This window comes from Asterias amurensis, chromosome 20 (genome assembly GCF_032118995.1).
Source record: "Asterias amurensis chromosome 20, ASM3211899v1".
Classification (NCBI taxonomy): Eukaryota; Metazoa; Echinodermata; class Asteroidea; order Forcipulatida; family Asteriidae; genus Asterias; species Asterias amurensis.
The window spans coordinates 6,814,798-6,840,548 of record NC_092667.1 but is presented as its reverse complement, the minus strand read 5'-3'; the positions used below and the strand labels follow the sequence as shown (position 1 = coordinate 6,840,548).

Genomic DNA, 25,751 nt, shown 5'->3' with positions numbered 1-25,751 from the left:
GTGTCAAAACCCACAGAAATTACACCCCCTCGGACCGTCTGAATCCTTGGTAGGCTGTGTTGGCAACGTTGCATTGCCGACCCAGTCTATCGACCAGCACCCACAGCCACTGGCGGCTGCGTGTGCTGGCAGCCTCACTGGTGATGTCGCGGGGCCGAGTACTCCGTCCCCGGCGTCAACCAAGGATAGTGGGGTTGGAAAACGTAAGGCTGGTTCTAGCAAGGGGCGGGTTACCACCATATTAATAATAATAATAATATTAATAAACAACGCTTATAAAGCGCCTTACATCCATGACTGGACCCCAAGGTGCTGTTTGCAAGAAAGTGTACATTTTTTTCATTTAAAGTAACTCTTTTCAAAACCTAAAGGTATATACACATTAAAAATAGCTGCAAACAAGAGCATAGTACTCCGTCCCCGGCGTCAACCAAGGATAGTGGGGTTGGAAAACGTAAGGCTGGTTCTAGCAAGGGGCGGGTTACCACCATGTTAATAATAATAATAATATTAATAAACAACGCTTATAAAGCGCCTTACATCCATGACTGGACCCCAAGGTGCTGTTTGCAAGAAAGTGTACATTTTTTTCATTTAAAGTAACTCTTTTCAAAACCTAAAGGTATATACACATTAAAAATAGCTGCAAACAAGAGCATAAATAACCAAAGAGCACCATACCGAGAGCACGGGGCAGCCCATTGTGGCTAGGCTTCACGGCTCGGTGGGTTCTGGCCTCTCGGGCTCCCTGGCTCTGTGCAATACAGTACTGGTGACCGGAGTGGGTTATTAACCAGGTTCCCGCCTCAGCGATCACACTCTGATGGCTGTCCTTCAGTCATCTGACGTATCTGCGGGGGATTCCACAAGATAAGCGAGAAAAGAGGAAGATCACGCGGTACGCCGCAGTGCGCTATGGGTTGAATACCAATTTAATGTCTAAACCAAATCCTTATCAATCTGTTGTATTTCAGGTAATGGATTCTGATGCACTTCCATTAGAAAAATCAAAGTACTTTTTGGCAGGGTGAGTACTTTATTACTCCTTGATCAGCTAGTGTAATTGAAACCCATGGAGCTTTGTCAAACTTGTACTTGTGAACTATCTACATGTACTGCAGGCATAAATGCCCTACAATCCTCCAACAAGTGGTACCCAACAGGCATGCTCCCTTACCATAAAGTTCTCTCGTTCAGGTTCACATAAGGTAAAGTTTAGTATCGTTCACTGATAAAAGGGCACTCAAAGAAAGGTTAAGTGCATACTTAATCAGGTTTATAGAACAGGGGAACCATGCATGCATCCCTTACAGTGTTGTTTACAAGCAGTAATACAAAGTGCAGCTTGGTTTAAACAACGCGAACTCGCCACTACATCAACGCCTCTGATTGGAGGAAAGTTCCCTACATTCGTTAGCTTCGCCATTACAACAAAACACACAACACGCCATTCAGGCTTCTTGTTTTTTTTTCCTTCACCCACAGCCACCCCTCTACAAATGCCTGGTTATTTCTCTTTGTTGATTTTCTCCATCTCTATGGGTTTGAGATGTCCGTTTGTTTTTGTTTTTGCGTGTTTTCCCCTCAAAAATAGTATATTTAATTATATAAGTAATTCAGTGTAGCCACTTTTAGTTTATAGTTTTGGTAATTGTTATGGAAATATGTATATTTCATATTCAGTTTTTGGAGGTCAAGGCTCACAACAGAGTTTATATTTAATTGTTTCAGATGATATGCATTTAGTACTTGCTCACATGTGTTTGGACAAATTGCTACGTAAAACTGAGGAGGTAGTGCTTTCTGCTCTACTGGCCAGGATTCGGACTGATGATACCCAAGCCTACATCCGCATGGACTGTGAAACCCAGTTTCAGCCCTAGGAGTAGGTGGCAACGGCCTCTGGAAAAAAAGCAATTGTAGCCCACACCTTGAAGTGGCCTTTAGGCCTTGTGTGTCTGGCGACTTGCATTTAAACAAAATGTATAAAAAACATTTGAAAGTTTTCAGTTTAAAAATTAATGTTACACTGTACAATATAAAATTTATAAATAAATTTAATTATAAACAAATAAATAAACAGGACTCCTACACCCAGAAGAAGTAATTGTGTAAAAAAACATAGGTTCATTCTTGCGTTCCGTAGGTCCATGAAAGACTTTGAAGCCATGTTTGCATTGGACTAACGTTTTACCGAGACAGTGGTTAACATTCCAAAAGGGGAAACTTACCAGCGTCTGCACTTGGATTATTGACGTTGGTAAACTAACCGACACGATCGGTAAAACACATATTTAACTTACTTTAGAAAAACGCAAGAGGGTGCTATCACAGTGACCTTTGATAGGGGTGCATGACAGCTAGAATGCATTGAGTGCAACCGAGCTTCCGTCCGTGTACACAATGCACGCATACGATATGTCATCACACAATCACGTGGCGCTGCAGGTAGATCGGGGACCGGATGTGGCTTTTTACCGGGACGGCTTTTACCCTGATCGTGTTCCCATTGAACTTTTCGGCTCGGTTAAACTATATAACCTGGTCAATTTAACCAGGCACCTTTGGCTCGGTTAAACTACCCATTCGGGTCGGGTAATCTACCTGGGAGGAAAACTTCCTGGGCTGTTCGAATTGGACTTAAAATGGGTAAGTTACCCATTGGCTCGGTTAGTTTACCCAAATTAAGTCCTTTGCGGACAGGTCTTAAAGGGAAGGTACACCTTTGGTAATTGTCAAAGACCAGTCTTCTCACTTGTTGTATAGCAACATATAAAGAATAAAATAACAAGCCTGTGAAAATGTTAGCTCAATTGGTCATTGAAGTTGCAAGAAAATGGTGAGAGAAAAACGACTTTTCAGACGAATTTGTGTGCTTCCAGATAGGAATAAAAGACAGTCTTGCATTATTTTAGTGAGAAATTACCTCTTTCTCAAAATTTATGCTACTTTAGAGGGAGCCGTTTCTCACAATGTTTTACACTATCAACAGCTCTCACATGCTCGTTACCAAGTAAGTTTTTGAGTAATTACCAAACGTGTACCTTCCCTTTAAGAGTCAATCCAGTATTCAACTCAAATTGTCCATGTTTCTTAAATGGCTTCTTTGTCCTGTGAGTGGCAGGAAGAACAACTCTTTTGTTATAGGATTTGAGGCATTGCGAGGTGTCAATATGTATTTGGTTGTCGGTAACACCATATGTGTATCTACTTGCGGGTAGAGTTTATTCTTAGAGAACTGTCTTGCTTTATTCTACTACCGCAGAGTAGATTGTTCGGGTGTTTGGGAGACTTGTTTGGGAGTCCTGCTTATTAAATATTACCCAGGCGGATGGTATAGAAATAGGCTGGGACCACACCTTTAGCTTATAGGATCGTAATAAACTGTACTATCGCGGAGTAAGTTCTTGAACTCTTTTGTTGTGTATTAAAACCCTTTTTTTGGTCAACTTACGGTATCCATTTTCAGCTCCATTACTAAACATTACCAACAATTTACTATTTTGTGTTTGGTACAGAGCTGATGTATCATCAATTCCTAAACAATCACCAGAGACAGGTGAAAATCAAGCAATATGTGAAGTAAATGCATCCCAAGATAAAGCACCAGCCAAGTCTACAGAGGATAATAAAGACGACAAAGGCAAAGAAAGTCTGAGTAGCAACTGGTCATTCAAAGCCACCAGTAAATCGGTAATTATCTCAACTTTTATCTCAATTGATTGTCCGTTTCATTCTGTGGATTTACCATTTGGAATTTATGTTTTCAAATACAAGATAATATTTTGATCATAACAACTGTAAGCCAAGTCTTTTCTTAGGCTTGAATGTCTGTGTGCGCATGTACATGTACATATAAGTGGTTAAATTATTTCATGCATATTTCCCAAGTTCAAGTTGTTTCTTTCCTGATTAAGACACCTTTTTCTAACATAAAAGAGAAAGCCTGAGTAAACAGAGTTCTTTGTCGCTGCCTCTAAGAACAACTTGTCACATGTTGAAGTTGTTTCTCTAAACATTGGAAACTCTATGGACCTCTCAACTAGTATTCGGAATTTGGGTGTCATGTTTGACACCGTCATGTAAATGCCATCTCAAGGTAATGTAGTATGTAGCTCTACTAACTTTCATCTGCACAACATTGCAAGGATTCCAAAATACACAGATCAAGATATTTGTCACCATGGGGTTGGCTGACTTGTCACTTCTCGCCTAGACTATTGTACCCTGTTATCTGGAATCACCAAAGCAAATCTTAAACACCTCATGTATTCAATACAGAGCTGCCAAACTTGTTCTCACTGTTAACTGTTACTCTCCCATGGAGAAACGCATCCAGTTCAAAACTCTACATTTGTTTTTAAATGTTTGGATGGCATTGCCCCACCTTATCTCTCTGATATGTTTCATCTGTGCCAAATCCATCGTCAAGGACTCCGTTCTTCTTCCTATAAAACCTGGCTTACATGTAACACTCATGAGTCCAGATTAACTAATGGCAAACACGCCTTATCACACTCTGCTGCTGAACTTTGGAACAGTCTCCCAATTAGTGACCATGATTCTTTGAAGCTAATTTATACCTAAAAAGTAAGTTTTGCTCTCGCTTGTTTTCATTTATAATTTTCTTTTGTTATGCATTTTTGATCATTATTTTAGAAAAGAGCAGTATAAATGCCTATAAGCATACATGTAGATGCTTATTATTTAACACTCAAAAAAAGATTCAAACTAAATCAGGAAAAAAATTGAAGGTGAATTGATACAGATTTTCTGTAATAAACATTTTAGTAAGGTTCTGTTGTGATTGTGACAAGCAACAGAAAAAGAGCAGGAAACGTACAGATTAATAAGATAAGGATGTACATGTATTCAGCAATTAAAAGTTAATACTTTAAAATGAAAAACGGAAATGAATCAACACTAAAGCGACCTAGATTCGGTTAAAAACTCAAACTTTTGAGGATAAAACAATCAATAACCACTTATCCTACCATCAATCGTCAGATTGGATTAAAGCAACTAGAAATAAACTGCTGCTCTAATTGATATGGCAGGATAGTACCAGTTATCAATTCTCTACTGATCTTACAACAGAAATCAATTTCGGAGGATCACTGGTAGACACAAGACCAATGATGGATGAGCAAAGAATATTTTTAATTATAATATATATAACTGGCATACAGATCCTTGTCATTTGATTGGTGGAACTTACTTCACGTGACATTCATATTACTCCCATCCGCACACTGGTGATCAAAAACACCTACATGTATTCGCTAATGGGAATAGTATTTCCCATTCAACAGTTAGGATCATCCTTGTTCCCAATGTTTTTGAGCAGTACAGCGCCGCCGCGCCGCTGCTAAAACAAAGGAGCATCTGTGCAAAAGGTTGTGATCCGATTTGTGCATTATTGCCGCTATGCGGCGCTATATGATTTTTGGTTGTCAGTAATTTGTGTGATTTTTCATAATGTTATACTTTTAAAATACATCAAATGACAAGGATCTATATGTATATGTAAGTTATATAAAACAAATATTGAGTGGCTTTAATTCGTGGAATGGAAGGAATAGTATCGCTCGGTAAAATTTGGAACAGTCCAAATTTTAGCTTGCAATAATATTCCTCCCATTCCACTTTGAGCCACTCAATATTTGTATTCTATCATCTGGTAAAAATTAATACACTGACGGACACTAAATGGGTTTAATTTGCATTATAAGAATAAATGTTGACATTTCCTGACAACTTGTGTTCCAAGTACATGTAATGACAATTGAGTACCAAGTCATCAATATCAACAGACTCCTAAATGTTTTTATGTTTCCTCATGTTTGCCATAAGATAATCTAGCTCCTTAACATTTAGAACATAATTTTTTTTCAAACCATTTAACAATTAAATAGAAGTAATCTGTGCAAACGCCACATTCATACTTTAAACCTGTCCGACGTGTTCCAGTTAGCATACAAGCCTTTCCATCGGACAGAAGCTGCACTAGTCGGTGTGAGCAACGATATTCTTTATGCAATGGACAAAGGTAACCTACATGTACATACTACCTGACTACTCCTGCTAGATTTGAGTGCTGCCCGTGACACTGTTGATCACAACATCCTTATCGCTTGGCTCCAGAATCACCTTGGCATAGAGGACACAGCGCTAACACGGTGCAAATCGTATCTCGCCAATAGAACTCATCAGCATGTGTGTATCGGCATTGCGATATCAGACCCTGTTGTTTTGAACTACTCTGTGCCACAAGGGTCACCTGGGGTGACAGGTCTTTTTCTTCAGATGCACCATGCATCTGGAACTCTCTCCCACTTAATCTTAGATCTTGTCTTTGTACCACAAATATAAATCTCTTCTCAAAATTTATGTTATGACACAGGTTTTCAAGGACTAATTTTGTTGTGTCTGTTTTCTTTCGTTTTGTTTTGTTTTGTTTCACTGTGCCTTGAACACCTAGCAGGGTGGATATGTACACTGATTCGGGGAATGTCCCGCCCTTCCACAGCGAAAACATGCAGTGGAAGACGTTGGTTTCTTTGACACAAATTTATGAACGGTTGACTCTGGTTTAAATTGCTGGTGAAATTCAACTGTGTCCTTTGCTGCAGCTTCCATAGCTGTAGCAATGTCAATGGCTTTCTTGAGTGTGAGCTTTGCCTCTGCAAGCAGACGTTTAGTGATGTTTCCGGCTCGCAGACCACACACAAGACGATCACGAAGTGCATCGTTAAGATAGTCTCCAAATTTACAATATTCGGTCAACCGCCTCAATTCTGCAAGGTATGCAGTGACAGACTCGCCTTCCCGCTGATCACGCTTGTGGAAGCGAAATCTCTCTGCAATGACAAGTGGTTTGGGGGCAAGGTGCTTCCCCAAAATGTCAACCAATTCTTTGTATGACTTGGTGCTTGGTTTTTCCGGAGCGAGAAGATTCTTCAACAGTCCATAAGTTTTGGGCCCAATTAAACTAATAAAAGCAGGAACCTTTTTTGGTCCTTGATGTTATTGGCCTCAAAATACTGATCTAAGCGCTCTACATATGTATGCCAGTCCTCCTCGGAACGGTCAAAAGGGACGATCCTACCGATGAGTGCATTCACAGACGCCATAGTTCATCGGAAGGTCAGTCACATAACACGACAGTATAATGTGGACGCTACACGAGTTGGCAAACAACAACGGAAAGTCAATGTGTATATGTACATACCATCGTAGAATTTTGGGCAGAATTTACTCTCAAGAGTTCTCCTTAGCACAATCTTGCACCAATGAATAAGAAGACCAAGTGGGCCAAAGCAAATATATCACATGCACAACAAGTCTTTATTATTATATTATTATGTTATACATTATTATCTAACTTACTACAAATTCTGACGCACTCAATCGTGCTAATCTACCAGAGTCCGAGCCATCAGACATAAAAACCAGTAGTAGTAAACATGACTGACTTCATTGTAGTAAGGCCAGTACGATACGCACAGTTCCATAAGTGCACACAGTGGACGAGCTACATGTACATGTATATGAGCTGCATTCCATAATCCTCATCAGGGATGGCCTAACACAAAGGATGAAACTCTGCACTCCATCAGACAATTCTGGACTTAAAGAGATGAAATTTAAACAAACTTGAAACCTTGTTCAAGACTGTCATCTGTGTAACTCAAACCAGAACCATCAACATGCAGAACTGATGAAGCCTTCCAAGGTTCCTGACATACCATGGAGCGAACTAGCCTGTGACATATTATTTGATTTTGAGCGGCAGCCGTACATCGTCACCATCAACTATTACTCAAAATCAATAGAGGTAGACTTATTGCCCGATATATGAACAAAGCAGCCTTCGTAGATACACTGAAGACACAGTTCTGTCGTCATGGTATTCCAGAGAAATTGAGAATAGAAAATGGAACTCAGTACTCTTTATCAAAGCTCAACAATTTCTGCAAGGACTATGAAACTCACCACATCACTTCATCACCTTTCCACAGTGAAATGGTGAAGCAGGATGGGCAGTACAAACAGTGAAATGCTTATGGAAGAAGTGCCCAGACAGATGCATGGCTCTTCTCGATTATTGTACAACACCGTTAGCCAGCTGCAACTTATCTCTAGTCCAACTACTGATGGGACACCAACCCATAACAAGCTACATGTAGTACATCAAAGTCACTACTACAACCGAAGCTATTTACCAACCCAGAGGTAAAGCATTGCTTCAACCATGAAAAAATCAGACAATAGTACTACTACGCAGGAAAACTGGTTGGAACCTTCCAGCACTCATCTCTGGAGATCCATTCCAAAAGTCCCCCACTGCCTGGTTCAAAGCTCTGGTTCCCAGAAACAGTCGTTGATCATCACTCAACACCTCGCTCTTATGTGGTCCAACACAATGGCTGCAAATACAGAAGAAATAGAAGAGATCTGCGTCTTGCCAGGCATGAAGCTAACAAACCTCTTCATCGCACTCCAGCAGATTCAGACCATTGTAACCTTGTCAGATAACAACATCAGTTGCAACCAAAGCAAACACCCCAGCAGCAAAACCCCCAGAAGAACACTCCACCCCTCCAAAGTCAATGCCCAAACCCCTAGCCCACCACAACCCACCAGCCTATAGAGGACCAGATTTAGACATTTTGTTCATGTTGAGTCACACAAATTGCAAAAGTTTGTTTTATGGTTGATTTGTTTATTGGATGGTTATTGATGACATATCCAAAATCGGACAAGATTTTCAAGCCAGAAGTGACCTAATTTGCATATTTAAACTAGGGGGTAATTAGCAATCTTTAAGGTCAATTATCTCTAAAACTATTCATTTTATGAACAAGGTTTGTGTTAGAGGTGAATAGAAACCTGACCTTTAGAATCTAAAAAACATATTTGTATACTCGATTGACCCTTTCCAAATAACTAGGTCAAAGGTCAAGGGGTTAAACATGCGTTTAATTGGTTTTCTCCACTCAAATGCGTTTGCATGGCATAGCATGGCATATAATGACATTGTAATAAATACCATGAATGAATTCCCCCTGTACCAATCGACCTCTATCAATGACATTCCATGAAATAAAATTCATTCAAATGACCTAGCTACCTAACCAGCTAGGTCAAAGGTCAAGGTATCAACTTCATGTGTTTCAAAAATCGACCAGAGCTGGATTGTTGTCCCTTTTCTCTGGTAGCAAACCTTCACCCCTCCCCCCAGATCATCAGGTTTCCATGTACATAGTCATTGTACACTTTGGTCTGCAATTAAACCCTGTATGAGTGGTACCTTGGTCATCAAATGTTGGGTGTAGTTATTTTGATTGTCACACTTTGAGACTCTTTGCAACCATGTTGAATGGCCGAAAATCAAGGTGTATTCTGACTTTGGCTGAAGATTGACCTTTAGATTGCTAATTACCACCTAATTTAAATATGCAAATTAGGTCACTTCTGGCTTGAAACTCTTGTCCGATTTTGGATATGTCATTAATAACCACCCAATAAACAAGAATCAACAATAAAACAAACTTTTGCAATTAGTGTGACTCAATAGTCTAAATCTGGTCCTCTACTATGTGACTTTTCACATCCATTTAAAAAAAAATATAAAAAATGCTGTTTCGCCCCCCCCCCCCAAAAAAAAGGCGATTGACCGTTTTTTTGGTTTGTTTTCCTAAACAAAAAAGGAGAAAGTATTTTAGTTGATTGAACTTTCAGCTTTCGCTCATAGACATCACATGTATTGCAACTACAAGAACTATCAATTATGAGCTCTCTGGACAGTTGGAAAATTGTGTAGCTTACATGTACATTACACTTAAAAAAAAATTGTTTAATGTGTTTTAAAAAACATGAAGGAAAAGGAGATGTCACAAATGGAATACAGTAGTTTCAGTTGACCTGTGACCTGTTTCATAATAGACCACACTCTCGATCCTGCACATGATCCTCCGTTGACAGTTAATTACAAGCCGTACCGAATAAGCCATGCCACCGTATTAGCCGTAAAATGAGCCATGCCACCGCGTGTAAGCCGTACCATGCAGCCATGCCACCATGTAAGCCATACCATAAATAAGCCACGTCATCATATAAGCCATACCATGAATATGCTACCGTGTATAAGTCGTACTGTGAATAAGCCATGCCACCATGAAAGCCATACCATGAACAAGCCATGTCATCATATATACATGCCACCGTGTATAAGCTGTACCATGAATAAGCCATGCCACAATGTAAACATGAGTAAGTATGTGTTTAGACATTTATTTCAATATTTGCAACAACAAAAGCATCAAATGCAATTCAATCATAATGTCTACAGAATTGAGACATAATTATAACATGGCTATACTCCGTTAAATTATTACCAAGATGCAGGGAAAAATTGAAGCATGTGGCTTTTTAAAAATTTACCCTGGGACAGACATGACTAGGACTAGACAAGGACAGACGGACGGACGAGACCAGCCAGTTACATTGGTTTGAGCTCAACAAGATGATTACAATGACTTGACAGTTATCACTTTTGGCCTTGTAAATACATGTACATTTTAAGAAAGACATTTTAATTTTCCTTGAGAAACTTTCAAGCATGAGGGATTGCTTTATGCTGGTTTGGAGGTTGTTCCAAAATACCATATCATTTGAAATAAGACTGTTTTTAGAATATGAAGTTCGGTTGAAGGTAATATGAAAATCACCCTTTGATGCACCACGAGTGTTATGTTAATGTACTGATAAAGATAGGGTAAAACAATCGTTGAAATTGGCAGGCAATATACCACATTTATATTTGTACATGAATTTACCTAAATTTAAGCTTAGCAGTCAGCCAACTTAAGCACCCGTAGTTCTGCAAACAGAGGAGTTGTGTGTTCTAGAAATCTAGACTTTGTACCAATTCGAACAGCTTTCTTTTGTTAAAGAAACAATTTCGTACATTGTGAATTTGAGCTACCCCAGCTGAGTATTGAATAATTAAGATAGGAAAGGATAAAGGAATTTTATAACATTAATAGGATGGATTTTGGTAGAAACAATTTCAATCTGTTCATAACACCTATATTTTTTGAGATTTTGCATTGCAAGGTATCTGTACATGTATGTTTATTCCATGAGAGGATTTCGTCGATAGAACTCCTAATATGCCACTGTAAGCCGCTCCATGAATTAGCCACACACATACGCCATACTTCACAGGTTTTTTTGGTCAGTATAGAGCCAAATTTTCTTTTCATGTAAATATCTTCAATATTCATCAACATTTTGGGGTCAAAATCACTATATAATATAAATAATATGCTGTGAAGATATCAGTACAATTTGTTGTTTTTGTTCTCTTGGTGATTACCATCATTTGTTATTAATATTAATAATTGATCATTATAGTACCATTCATTTACTATGGTACATGTATATTATGTAATTGATATTATTTTCAGGAGAGGTACAGAGGTTTTAGTGTTGAGAAAAAGACGGGAGATAGCAAAGGTTCAGCCCTGCAGCAACCACACTATGGACAAGGACCTTGGTGGAGCAAAGATCCTTATACTCTGGTATTATCTTCTGCTCAAAATGTTTCAATCATATTGCATGATACCACAAACACAAAAGCTATGTCCACTAAAGACACTGGACACAAGTGGTAATTGTCAAAGACCAGTCTTCTCACTTAGTGTATCTCAACATACATGTATGCACAAAATAACAAACCTGTGAAAATTTGAGCTCAATTGGTCGTCGAAGTTGCGAGATAATAGTAATAAGAAAAAAAAACACCCTTGTCAAACGAAGTGGTGTGCTTTCAGATGCTTGATTTCAAGACCTCAAAATCTAATTCTGAGGTCTCTAAATCAAATTCAAATGTAAACTGCATGTGACCTATTTTTTTCACTTGATTAAATTTGTAAATTTCATTTAAGATTAAAGTACTTCATGAAGCAATAAACAGCCATCATTCATCATTTTTTATTGTTTTAAAACTTAGTTTGATGCTTGAAGCCAGTGGACACTATTGGTAATTGTCAAAGACTAGTCTTCACAGTTGGTGTATCTCAACATTTGCATAAAATAACAAACCTGTGAAAATTTGAGCTCAATCGGTCGTCGAAGTTGCGAGATATTAATGAAAGAAATAAACACCCTTGTCACACGAAGTTGTGTGCTCTGATGCTTGATTTCGAGACCTCAAATTCTAAACTTGAGGTCTCGAAATCAAATTCGTGGAAAATTAGTTCTTTCTCAAAAACTACATCACTTCAGAGGGAGCTGTTTCTCACAATGTTTTATACTATCAACCTCTTCCCGTTACTCGTAATCAAGAAAGGTTTTATGATGATAATTATTTTGAGTAATTACCAATAGTGTCCACTGCCTTGAAGTAACTGAATAAAAAGATATAAACTTTCTGAAATTGGTTTTTGTGTCATATTGTTTTTTGATTTTGTAGTTTAGCTCCAGAGTGATTGATGGACGAACACTTTGTAAGGTTGAGATTGTAAAGGACAGACCATTGCAGATGCTTATTGAAGGAGGCATTGGTTCACCTCTTGCTGGAAGGATTGTTGTCTCAGAAATCTATGCAGATGGAGCAGCTCAGCAAAGTGGTAACTAATTTTTAGCCCTTAGTTTTATTGTTTTATAGATGTACTTTGATTTTTGATTTTTAATGATGACCATTTGTGTAGATGCATTTGTTAGTGTACATGTTTTATTTGCAGTGATGTACATGGAACTGTAAATTTACATAAAATAACCTTCTATGTTGGCCTCTTATATGAGTTGGTTTCTGGACCAGGCCAGCATAAAGGTGTTAAATTGTATTGAAAAAAAGAGTTTGATCTCAGGTTTGTATTATAGAATAAACAAAAATGTTTTAATAAGCACAAACATGTGTTCAAGTCATTTTAAGCTGCTGTTTAATTGTGAATACAAGAGTCAAAATATGTAAAACTAGACATTGAGAATTTGTCTTGACACAAACTAGACATTGAGAAGTTTGTCTTGACACAAACTAGACATTGAGAGTTTGTCTTGACACAAACTAGACATTGAGAGTTTGTCTTGACACAAACTAGACATTGAGAGTTTGTCTTGACACAAACTAGACATTGAGAGTTTGTCTTGACACAAACTAGACATTGAGAGTTTGTCTTGACACAAACTAGACATTGAGAGTTTGTCTTGACACAAACTAGACATTGAGAGTTTGTCTTGACACAAACTAGACATTGAGAGTTTGTCTTGACACAAACTAGACATTGAGAGTTTGTCTTGACACAAACTAGACATTGAGAGTTTGTCTTGACACAAACTAGACATTGAGAGTTTGTCTTGACACAAACTAGACATTGAGAGTTTGTCTTGACACAAACTAGACATTGAGAGTTTGTCTTGACACAAACTAGACATTGAGAGTTTGTCTTGACACAAACTAGACATTGAGAGTTTGTCTTGACACAACTAGACATTGAGAGTTTGTCTTGACACAAACTAGACATTGAGAGTTTGTCTTGACACAAACTAGACATTGAGAGTTTGTCTTGACACAAACTAGACATTGAGAGTTTGTCTTGACACAAACTAGACATTGAGAGTTTGTCTTGACACAAACTAGACATTGAGAGTTTGTCTTGACACAAACTAGACATTGAGAGTTTGTCTTGACACAAACTAGACATTGAGAGTTTGTCTTGACACAAACTAGACATTGAGAGTTTGTCTTGACACAAACTAGACATTGAGAGTTTGTCTTGACACAAACTAGACATTGAGAGTTTGTCTTGACACAAACTAGACATTGAGAGTTTGTCTTGACACAAACTAGACATTGAGAGTTTGTCTTGACACAAACTATGTGTTCGGTTTCTGGGAGTAAAATAAGAGTTTGGTGCAAAAAACAAATGTTGCACCTTGCTTTGTTCTCAAGGTTTGTAATAAATTATCAAAATTGCAAAAATAGTCAAAACAACATCATGACGTCATTTTGAGTTCAAGAAGAATGTCCTTGACTAACAATTCACCAAGTTTCACCTCAGTCAAACTTTTGGTTTGGCAGAAATACAGCTTTGAAAAGTGCACCTTTTCAAAAGGATGACGTCATCAAGCTAAGACTTCACTAAGTTACTATTATGAATGAGGTTATATATACCAATTTTGAAACAATTATAAACTCTGCCACAGACATATACATATAGTAGATGTGTATTTTGAGATGTTTTTAATCTGCTGCTAGAAGGCGCTCTTACATTTGGTGACATCATCGGTATTACTTTTTTAAACCAGCTAGACCTTTGCCAGAGTTGTATTCTGTATTGGTAATGCATCAAAAGGTGTACATAATTGTAGTGAAAATACAACTGTATTGTTGAGTGCTCAGGATGTGGACTAGTCCAGGTCAGTGACTATTGAGATTGACAGCTAGTATCCTTTCAATTCGTGTTCCTTTATCAAACTTTTACATTCATGCATCCCTGGTATACTTTGTTTGGCAAAACCCATTGAACCAGTTCCTTTTGTTCAGATACTTGATGTGACACATGTAATGACCATTTAGTACATTCTTTTCCATGAGTGACATTTCTTTAGTCTTTAATTTCACAGCCCAGGTCAGAGAATACTAGACTGAGCATGGGTTGAGTTACGTTTTGGGTTCGGCCAGGCAACATCTTGTGTGTTACTCTGCGGTTTGGCAGGCCGTTCGAACTCCTTCTCTTCCTTCCTCCATGAGAGGAATACAAAATCTAAGAGGGAAGAATAAAACACTTCCAATGCAAGCTTTATAATCTCTTCATACATGTACATGTGCCCCTGATAATATCATGAGAACTTCTTACATAAACCACTGATTTGTCTCATTTCTTACTATGATGACAGGTGCAATTTTGAAAGGCGATCAATTGATGATGGTGGATGGAAAGAGTATGGTGGATATCTCGTTAAAGTCTGCTCAAGATATCTTGAAAGAGGCAATGACTAACATGGATGTGAGTTTTGATTTCTACTCGTTATACTCACATGTTTGATTACAGCATGGAGGAAGGAAGAGAAGGAGCTCGAACGACCCGCAAAACCGCAGAGTAACAAAAGAATACCCTGACAATGCCCCTGTCTGATTAGTGGAAAAAGATAGGAGACCTCCAGCTGGACCGCCGATTAACGAGCAGGATTAGATCTCTTTGTACAGAACGTGTGGTACCGCTGCTCTGCACCGTTGCCTTCGTGTAAAGTTGAATCATTGGAGACAAGAATTGTGAATATACACGTTTTCATTTACCGTTTGTGGTGTTTCACTGAAACATCATGGCATATTTTTACATTTTTTGTGACTTTACGGTCACTAGCGGTGGTTCAAAATTTGGGTATTAGCACACGAGGGTGGTTGGTATTCAATTGTGTTTTTCGATTTGGTGGGCACAAGTGTACACAATTTCTATCAGGTCTCAAAAAAGTTGTTTTTTTCTGTATTATATCCATACGACATACGACACCATGGTTGAGTGAAGAACCAAGTGCGCACGCGCAAACTCACATACGCCAGGTCGCCCATTGTCTGTATAAGGTATGTCGGTGATTACGAGGTGTTGTTAAACGACTGCGGTACCGCACGTTCGACTTTTGAAGTCCCTTCGTTCGAGCTCCTTCTCTTCCTTCCTCCATGATTACAGCAAGCTTTGCGTCAGAAGAAGCTGTGCACAGCCACATTCACATGTACACTTTTGGTCACTAAGACACCAAACGAACAGCAGATAAATGCATGTAGTTTGAGTAACTCTTTGAAGATCTTGGATTTTGAGAAACTCAAAACACTTGTTATTCATCATCGACACAGCGATTGTTATTTGATGTAAATGACATTGAGATAACTGCTACATCAGTGGTTTTAAAACTTGTTCACAAAATGGGGAACAAATGTGTACCCATGATTGGGGCTGTGCACAGCTACATGTACATGTACAAATGACTGTTTGCTTTGAAGTCACAGGTGGTCACTCATTCAATATCATGAATGATTTTTAAAAATGTTTGTACTTTGCATTACAATAGTGTGCTTCTCCACAGCATACATGTAGCGCATTAAGGTCCTTGCTCTATGTCCACAATTACATTGATACTTGATTTTGAGGCATTCAACATGATTTACGCTCTTTTGTTATAAAGTTTATATGTGTACATGTACATGGTGTTCATTTACCAATAGTCCAAAATAACTATTTCTGTCTAAAATAACGTCAAAGTCAGTACCCATAAAATCCTGACTGCTAGTCTGATTTCCGCAATGGAAACATTGTCAGCAATACAACAAACAACCCCAATATCCCCAAAAGTAAATACAATAATGATAATAATAAAGGTTTCCCAGGACGGCCAATTTCAACAAAAATCCATTCATTTTACAGTGTAACTCCCGGCTCATTCAATTGCGTTTGAAAACAAATGCTCCGTTGTATCAGCATTCAAAAGTCAAAAGGAGTATTTTCAATTTCACTAGGCCGCAAGAATCATTAAATTTCGTAAAAGCCAGCAGCAATTTTGTTATGAGTATGAGCAAACATTTTCCAAATGTTTGCATTCAAATTCAAATTCTTACATATATGTGCTTTCTGACTCGTATAGCTGCCTATTCAAACACAGATACTTGTGGGAAAACTTATTTCTACACTAGTTTGGCATCTCCAAGTAAAGGCCTAAGCAATTTTGAATGAAAGGGTGGCTGCCTGTAAACGGTACAGAGCAGTGGATAATGTAGAGCAGTGGATAATGTAGATACATGTAGGGGCAGACTAATTGAAGCATTCGAGAATAACATTAAGTTGTTTTTAAATTGTATAATGACCCCTTATAATTGTAAGCTTTTGTTTCCTTTAAAACATTTGTTAACTTCTAATTCAAAATGGTCCCGAAATTAACAGAAAAACAAAGAAAACAACATACCAGTGCAAACAATATATAACGGCTAAAGCAAAGAAAATATCAAAAACACCCATATTCTTTGTAACCTTTGACCTTGGCAACAGTTACTCACCAACATTAAACTAACACCATTTGTGAAAACAAATCCAATCTATATCTGAAAAAAAAATTGTTTTGGAGACCCATCCCCTTCATGGTTTGCCAACATTTTGAAATTGGGGGATATTTCTCACTTTCGGTTGCCACAGCAATGCATAAGTAGCCACGTATTGTGACCTTTGATCTGTAACATTTGTTAGCACCACTCAAATCCTATTTGGTGTTTGCTTTTTATGTGTTGCTGAGAATCTATTTGATCATTAAATGCAGACAATTTAATAAGCTCATATTGGCGCATGGATTTCTAGACGATGCAAAATCGCCCGAAATAGGCATGTGTAGTTTCATATGACCTTTGACCTTTGTTATATTGGTGGGCCAACATGATCCCGAGTATTGTTCAATGGGAGACTTTTTGAAAGCTCTGCCACTAGAGGGCAGCAGACCTACCAGGTAAGGGTGCACAACTCCTATAGCAAACAATGGTAAATGCCAAAAATTCAAAAATACTCAAAAAATATTTAGAAGTCTCTCAGCCTCTTGAAAACTACACTAAACTTCTCTACACTAAACTTCAGATTTCTTCTCAATTTTTTTGTAGGTCAGCATTTTGGAATTTTTGCTAATTACCCTAGAAGAAACACTCCCAAAAACTCATGCATACCGCTTGTTATCCTTGGGGAACTCGTGTCCGGTACGTCCTGTTCCAGAACAGTGCGGTTTATGCTGGCATTGTGTTATGAAAAACAAAATACAGTTTGGCTAAATCTAAATACAAAATCAAAAACACGTAAAACACAAGGTATTTGCTGTCAGTGACCGTCACCACGCTTCTCCTATTCCTAAGTTGTTGACATTACCTGGTGAAGAGCGCCCTCTCTTGGTGACCCAGGTCAAAATTCTAGTTGAACCTAGTTAAACTGTGTTTAACTGGAACTAGTTGATAAACTAGTTAAATATAGTTAAAACCAGTTGGTTTAATATGGAAAATGGACAGACACCAACTGGTTTATAATTTAAACCTAGTTGAACACAGTTAAACCTAGTCCAAACCAGTTGGTTAATATGGAAAATGGACGAGTTGGTCACTATCCAGTTGAACCAGTTGACCCCAGTTTACTGGGTTCAACTGCAGTTTTGACCTGGGAATGGCAGATAGTCTAAAGTTTCCCATTGAAACCTGTTTAGGAACACTCAACTTAACCAAATACGAGAAAACATTGATGAGATCTTGTTGGCACAGATACTTACAGTGATGAGAAAATTGAATGTTGTGCCAATTCTAGGCCAAAATGTGTAGAATGGCAATATACTTTAAAAAAAAAAATTTGACAGGCAAATTGCAGAGATCCCAAGATTCTTTTTTTTATTTGTCATTAGATGAAAACTGTTCCAACACCCGGTTGCCATAAAAACATTTTTTTGATGTTGGCGCGCGAAGTTTCGGAGACATATTGGTAAACATATTGGTAAAATTTGAACTTTGACCTCTACTATCTCTCTGCACCAATGAGATCCCACGCACTTTGCACTTAAATTTGTTTAAGGGATTAGGCCTGGGCGAATTATTCGAATATCCGGTTATATCGAATAGGTTTTCCTATCCGTAATCGCGAATGGCTTTTTTTTCTTAACTGGATATCCGCATAGGGCGCGAATACCTATTTTTAAACCGGATAGTTCTGTAATTACAACCAAGTAACCAGATATTCTTTAATATCCGAATATCCGCGGACGTCTGGCGACAACTGATATGAATGTTTTGTCTGAATCCTTATGAAACTTCTTATAAGACAGCACAAAACAGCATAAATTAAGTATTTAACTATGCTCACCTCCAGGAAGAGTTAATACAATGACATTTCCGACGTATTTTGTTCAAAGATTACAAAAGTTTTCCTTCACGTAGAGTCAATCACGATCAAAAGAAAAAGGCAAATCGCCATCTTTAAATTAGATCCGGTCATTTTTATGAATGAACCGAGTGACACTGTCTAAAACTAATATCAATCCGCCCATAAGATCTCATTCACAAACGAACAGCGCCCTCTAGCGGCAAATTTTTAATATATATATATATATATTTTTAAATAGCGCCCTCTAGCGGCGAACATTTGAATATCCGGTTAATTTCGGATAGTTGGCCAGCGGTATCCGAATAACAAAATTTCACTATTCGCCCAGCACTATTAGGGATACAAGCTCTTTCATGTGAACTTGTTTAATTCATGGGATCTTATAGGCGCATTGAGTTATGAGGCGTTGAAATTGGCACGAGGGCACTTTTCGTCAAAGGTTCAGGTCCGCATAAAGTAACGCGCCAACGAGATCCCAAATTTTTATAATTACACTTTTGTTATAAGCCCAACTGGAGGTTTAAAAAAATGTTTTACTTTTGTTGGGACGTTTTTGTGTTTACAGGGAATGCACTATTCGTTTCACGAGGACTTTTTGGCAAAAACTTTGATATAACTCAAAAACTGAAAGCGTCAGCAAACACATGCTTTGGATTTATCCTTTGGTACATGTATGATGATGTATCACTCTAATTTTTTAGAGAAGATCTGAGAACCAATGAATCACCACTTGGTACATTCTTACAGGCAGGAACTCTAAATGAAGTTGAATGTTTTTTTGCTGAAATTGGCCGTGAAAACCTATATTCATAAATACCTCAGACAGTTTCGCTATTCCTAATGGTGGAGAGCGCGTCACGTGTAGTGGAGGTGTTTAAACAGTTGATAATGACCAGCTGGAGCTCTGTTTCTTACAGGTTGTAGTCGGATACTACGCGCTAGTCTTGGTGCAAGACGTTTCTTGTTATGAGCGATCCGTCGCTGTTGGAGAGTTGGCCACGCTGTGTGTGAAAGGAAAACGAGAACGCCTTGCACCATGACTATATGCGCACGAACGGAACTGGAAACTGTCAGAAACAGACGTCCCAGTCATAACAATGCAACACACGGACGTCATATATATACATACCAAGCTCAAGCACGTCGGAAACGGATATGTTTTAGAGAGTTTCTTAATTTATTATACCTAACATGTATTAATCAAAAAGGCATTTATGAATAGGAATAAAAGAGTAGTGACTCGTTCTTTAACGGGCTTTAAAACATGCAGGGTCGTTGCCGTATAATAAAGGCCCGAGCATGGTTAAAGAACTCCCTTTGTAATGATCAAATAATAATAACATAAAACAAATTATAACAGCAACAACAAACAGCAGCAAAAACTGAAACAACCAAAGCACCAATAATAATAACAACAACAACAAAATAAAGAACAGTAGATTAACTATAACAACCAATAAATAACACAAATAATAGTAAGTGACTGTTTCCAAAACACAGGGTACTGAGGTGGTGCGACTTATAACAGCTGTGTCTCCTTTAGGAAATGATGCAGAGGAAGTGTGAGTACATGTATACAGCATTCATTCATAAATCAACCATCTGTCTCCATGGAGGAATGATGAAGAGGCAGTTAGAGTACAGTCCATTTATTCATAAATCAATCATCTGTCTCCATGGAGGAATGATGTAGAGACGGTTAGAGTACAGTCCATTCATTCATAAATCAATCATCTGTCTCCATGGAGGAATGATGCAGAGGCAGTTAGAGTACAGTCCATTCATTCATGAATCAACCATCTGTCTCCATGGAGGAATGATGAAGAGGCAGTTAGAGTACAGTCCATTCATTCATGAATCAACCATCTGTCTCCATGGATGAATGATGAAGAGGCAGCTAGAGTACAGTCCATTCATTCATGAATCAACCATCTGTCTCCATGGAGGAATGATGAAGAGGCAGCTAGAGTACAGTCCATTCATTCATACATCAACCATCTGTCTCCATGGATGAATGATGAAGAGGCAGTTAGAGTACAGTGCATTCATTCATGAATCAACCATCTGTCTCCATGGATGAATGATGAAGAGGCAGTTAGAGTACAGTGCATTCATTCATAAATCAACCATCTGTCTCCATGGATGAATGATGAAGAGGCAGTTAGAGTACAGTGCATTCATTCATGAATCAACCATCTGTCTCCATGAATGAATGATGTAGAGGCAGTTAGAGTACAGTGAATTCATTCATACATCAATCATCTGTCTCCATGGAGGAATGATGAAGAGGCAGTTAGAGTACAGTCCATTCATTCATAAATCAACCATCTGTCTCCATGGAGGAATGATGAAGAGGCAGTTAGAGTACAGTGCATTCATTCATGAATCAACCATCTGTCTCCATGGATGAATGATGAAGAGGCAGTTAGAGTACAGTGCATTCATTCATGAATCAACCATCTGTCTCCATGAATGAATGATGTAGAGGCAGTTAGAGTACAGTGCATTCATTCATACATCAATCATCTGTCTCCATGGAGGAATGATGAAGAGGCAGTTAGAGTACAGTCCATTCATTCATAAATCAACCATCTGTCTCCATGGAGGAATGATGTAGAGGCAGTTAGAGTACAGTGCATTCATTCATACATCAATCATCTGTCTCCATGGAGGAATGATGAAGAGGCAGTTAGAGTACAGTCCATTCATTCATAAATCAACCATCTGTCTCCATGGAGGAATGATGCAGAGGCAGCTAGAGTACAGTCCATTCATTCATACATCAACCATCTGTCTCCATGGATGAATGATGAAGAGGCAGTTAGAGTACAGTGCATTCATTCATGAATCAACCATCTGTCTCCATGAATGAATGATGTAGAGGCAGTTAGAGTACAGTCCATTCATTCATAAATCAACCATCTGTCTCCATGGAGGAATGATGAAGAGGCAGTTAGAGTACAGTCCATTCATTCATAAATCAACCATCTGTCTCCATGGAGGAATGATGAAGAGGCAGTTAGAGTACAGCCATTCATTCATAAATCAACCATCTGTCTCCATGGAGGAATGATGCAGAGGCAGTTAGAGTACAGTCCATTCATTCATAAATCAATCATCTGTCTCCATGGATGAATGATGAAGAGGCAGTTAGAGTACAGCCATTCATTCATAAATCAACCATCTGTCTCCATGGAGGAATGATGCAGAGGCAGTTAGAGTACAGTCCATTCATTCATACATCAATCATCTGTCTCCATGGAGGAATGATGTAGAGACGGTTAGAGTACAGTCCATTCATTCATGAATCAACCATCTGTCTCCATGAATGAATGATGTAGAGGCAGTTAGAGTACAGTCCATTCATTCATACATCAACCATCTGTCTCCATGGAGAGGAATGATGCAGAGGCAGTTAGAGTACAGTGTATTCGTTCATAAATCAACCATCTGTCTCCATGGAGGAATGATGTAGAGACAGTTAGAGTACAGTCCAGTCATTCATATATCAACCATCTGTCTCCATGAATGAATGATGTAGAGACGGTTAGAGTACAGTGCATTCATTCATAAATCAACCATCTGTCTCCATGGAGGAATGATGAAGAGGCAGTTAGAGTACAGTCCATTCATTCATATATCAACCATCTGTCTCCATGAATGAATGATGTAGAGGCAGTTAGAGTACAGTCCATTCATTCATAAATCAATCATCTGTCTCCATGGAGGAATGATGAAGAGGCAGTTAGAGTACAGTCCATTCATTCATACATCAACCATCTGTCTCCATGAATGAATGATGTAGAGGCAGTTAGAGTACAGTCCATTCATTCATAAATCAACCATCTGTCTCCACGAATAAATGATGTAGAGGCAGCTAGAGTACAGTCCATTCATTCATACATCAACCATCTGTCTCCATGAATGAATGATGTAGAAGCAGTTAGAGTACAGTGCATTCATTCATACATCAACCATCTGTCTCCATGAATGAATGATGTAGAGGCAATTAGAGTACAGTGCATTCATTCATAAATCAACCATCTGTCTCCATGGAGAGGAATGATGTTGAGGCAATTAGAGTACAGTCCATTCATTCATAAATCAACCATCTGTCTCCATGGAGAGGAATGATGTAGAGACGGTTAGAGTACAGTCCATTCATTCATAAATCAACCATCTGTCTCCATTGAGGAATGATGAAGAGACAGTTAGAGTACAGTCCATTCATTCATAAATCAATCATCTGTCTCCATGAATGAATGATGTAGAGACAGTTAGAGTACAGTGCATTCATTCATAAATCAACCATCTGTCTCCATGGAGGAATGATGCAGAGGCAGTTAGAGTACAGTCCATTCATTCATACATCAACCATCTGTCTCCATTGAGGAATGATGAAGAGACAGTTAGAGTACAGTGCATTCATTCATACATCAATCATCTGTCTCCATGAATGAATGATGTAGAGACAGTTAGAGTACAGTGCATTCATTCATAAATCAACCATCTGTCTCCATGGAGGAATGATGTTGAGGCAATTAGAGTACAGTCCATTCATTCATAAATCAACCATCTGTCTCCATGGAGAGGAATGATGTAGAGACGGTTAGAGTACAGTCCATTCATTCATAAATCAACCATCTGTCTCCATTGAGGAATGATGAAGAGACAGTTAGAGTACAGTCCATTCATTCATAAATCAACCATCTGTCTCCATAGAGGAATGATGAAGAGGCAGTTAGAGTACAGTGCATTCATTCATAAATCAACCATCTGTCTCCATGGAGGAATGATGCAGAGGCAGTTAGAGTACAGTGCATTCATTCATAAATCAACCATCTGTCTCCATGGAGGAATGATGTAGAGGCAGTTAGAGTACAGTGCATTCATTCATAAATCAACCATCTGTCTCCATAGAGGAATGATGTAGAGACGGTTAGAGTACAGTGCATTCATTCATAAATCAACCATCTGTCTCCATAGAGGAATGATGTAGAGGCAGTTAGAGTACAGTGCATTCATTCATACATCAATCATCTGTCTCCATGGAGGAATGATGAAGAGGCAGTTAGAGTACAGTCCATTAATTCATAAATCAACCATCTGTCTCCATGGATGAATGATGAAGAGGCAGTTAGAGTACAGCCATTCATTCATAAATCAACCATCTGTCTCCATGGAGGAATGATGAAGAGGCAGTTAGAGTACAGTCCATTCATTCATACATCAACCATCTGTCTCCATGGAGAGGAATGATGCAGAGGCAGTTAGAGTACAGTGTATTCGTTCATAAATCAACCATCTGTCTCCATGGAGGAATGATGTAGAGACAGTTAGAGTACAGTCCAGTCATTCATATATCAACCATCTGTCTCCATGAATGAATGATGTAGAGACGGTTAGAGTACAGTCCATTCATTCATAAATCAACCATCTGTCTCCATGGAGGAATGATGAAGAGGCAGTTAGAGTACAGTCCATTCATTCATATATCAACCATCTGTCTCCATGAATGAATGATGTAGAGGCAGTTAGAGTACAGTCCATTCATTCATAAATCAATCATCTGTCTCCATGGAGGAATGATGAAGAGGCAGTTAGAGTACAGTCCATTCATTCATACATCAACCATCTGTCTCCATAGAGGAATGATGTAGAGGCAGTTAGAGTACAGTGCATTCATTCATACATCAATCATCTGTCTCCATGGAGGAATGATGAAGAGGCAGTTAGAGTACAGTCCATTAATTCATAAATCAACCATCTGTCTCCATGGATGAATGATGAAGAGGCAGTTAGAGTACAGCCATTCATTCATAAATCAACCATCTGTCTCCATGGAGGAATGATGAAGAGGCAGTTAGAGTACAGTCCATTCATTCATACATCAACCATCTGTCTCCATGGAGAGGAATGATGCAGAGGCAGTTAGAGTACAGTGTATTCGTTCATAAATCAACCATCTGTCTCCATGGAGGAATGATGTAGAGACAGTTAGAGTACAGTCCAGTCATTCATATATCAACCATCTGTCTCCATGAATGAATGATGTAGAGACGGTTAGAGTACAGTCCATTCATTCATAAATCAACCATCTGTCTCCATGGAGGAATGATGAAGAGGCAGTTAGAGTACAGTCCATTCATTCATATATCAACCATCTGTCTCCATGAATGAATGATGTAGAGGCAGTTAGAGTACAGTCCATTCATTCATAAATCAATCATCTGTCTCCATGGAGGAATGATGAAGAGGCAGTTAGAGTACAGTCCATTCATTCATACATCAACCATCTGTCTCCATGAATGAATGATGTAGAGGCAGTTAGAGTACAGTCCATTCATTCATAAATCAACCATCTGTCTCCACGAATAAATGATGTAGAGGCAGCTAGAGTACAGTCCATTCATTCATACATCAACCATCTGTCTCCATGAATGAACGATGTAGAAGCAGTTAGAGTACAGTGCATTCATTCATACATCAACCATCTGTCTCCATGAATGAATGATGTAGAGGCAATTAGAGTACAGTGCATTCATTCATAAATCAACCATCTGTCTCCATGGAGAGGAATGATGTTGAGGCAATTAGAGTACAGTCCATTCATTCATAAATCAACCATCTGTCTCCATGGAGAGGAATGATGTAGAGACGGTTAGAGTACAGTCCATTCATTCATAAATCAACCATCTGTCTCCATTGAGGAATGATGAAGAGACAGTTAGAGTACAGTCCATTCATTCATAAATCAATCATCTGTCTCCATGAATGAATGATGTAGAGACAGTTAGAGTACAGTGCATTCATTCATAAATCAACCATCTGTCTCCATGGAGGAATGATGCA

General features: G+C 38.6%; 1 protein-coding gene across 6 annotated transcripts in view; it reads left to right on the top strand.

Moving 5' to 3' along the window:
* LOC139952051 (harmonin-like) overlaps positions 1 to 25,751 on the top strand; it is a 109,637-nt gene that overhangs the window by 73,470 nt on the left and 10,416 nt on the right. For 5 of the 6 annotated variants that reach the window (XM_071950977.1, XM_071950983.1, XM_071950980.1 and 2 more), the window contains 6 exons: positions 975 to 1,027; positions 3,519 to 3,693; positions 11,475 to 11,588; positions 12,482 to 12,638; positions 14,908 to 15,017; positions 20,400 to 20,461. In XM_071950977.1, the coding sequence (XP_071807078.1) occupies positions 975 to 1,027; positions 3,519 to 3,693; positions 11,475 to 11,588; positions 12,482 to 12,638; positions 14,908 to 15,017; positions 20,400 to 20,461 (671 nt within the window). Of the gene's footprint in view, positions 1 to 974; positions 1,028 to 3,518; positions 3,694 to 11,474; positions 11,589 to 12,481; positions 12,639 to 14,907; positions 15,018 to 20,399; positions 20,466 to 25,751 lie in introns of those variants that run through there. The other variant, XM_071950978.1, reaches the window with a different exon arrangement.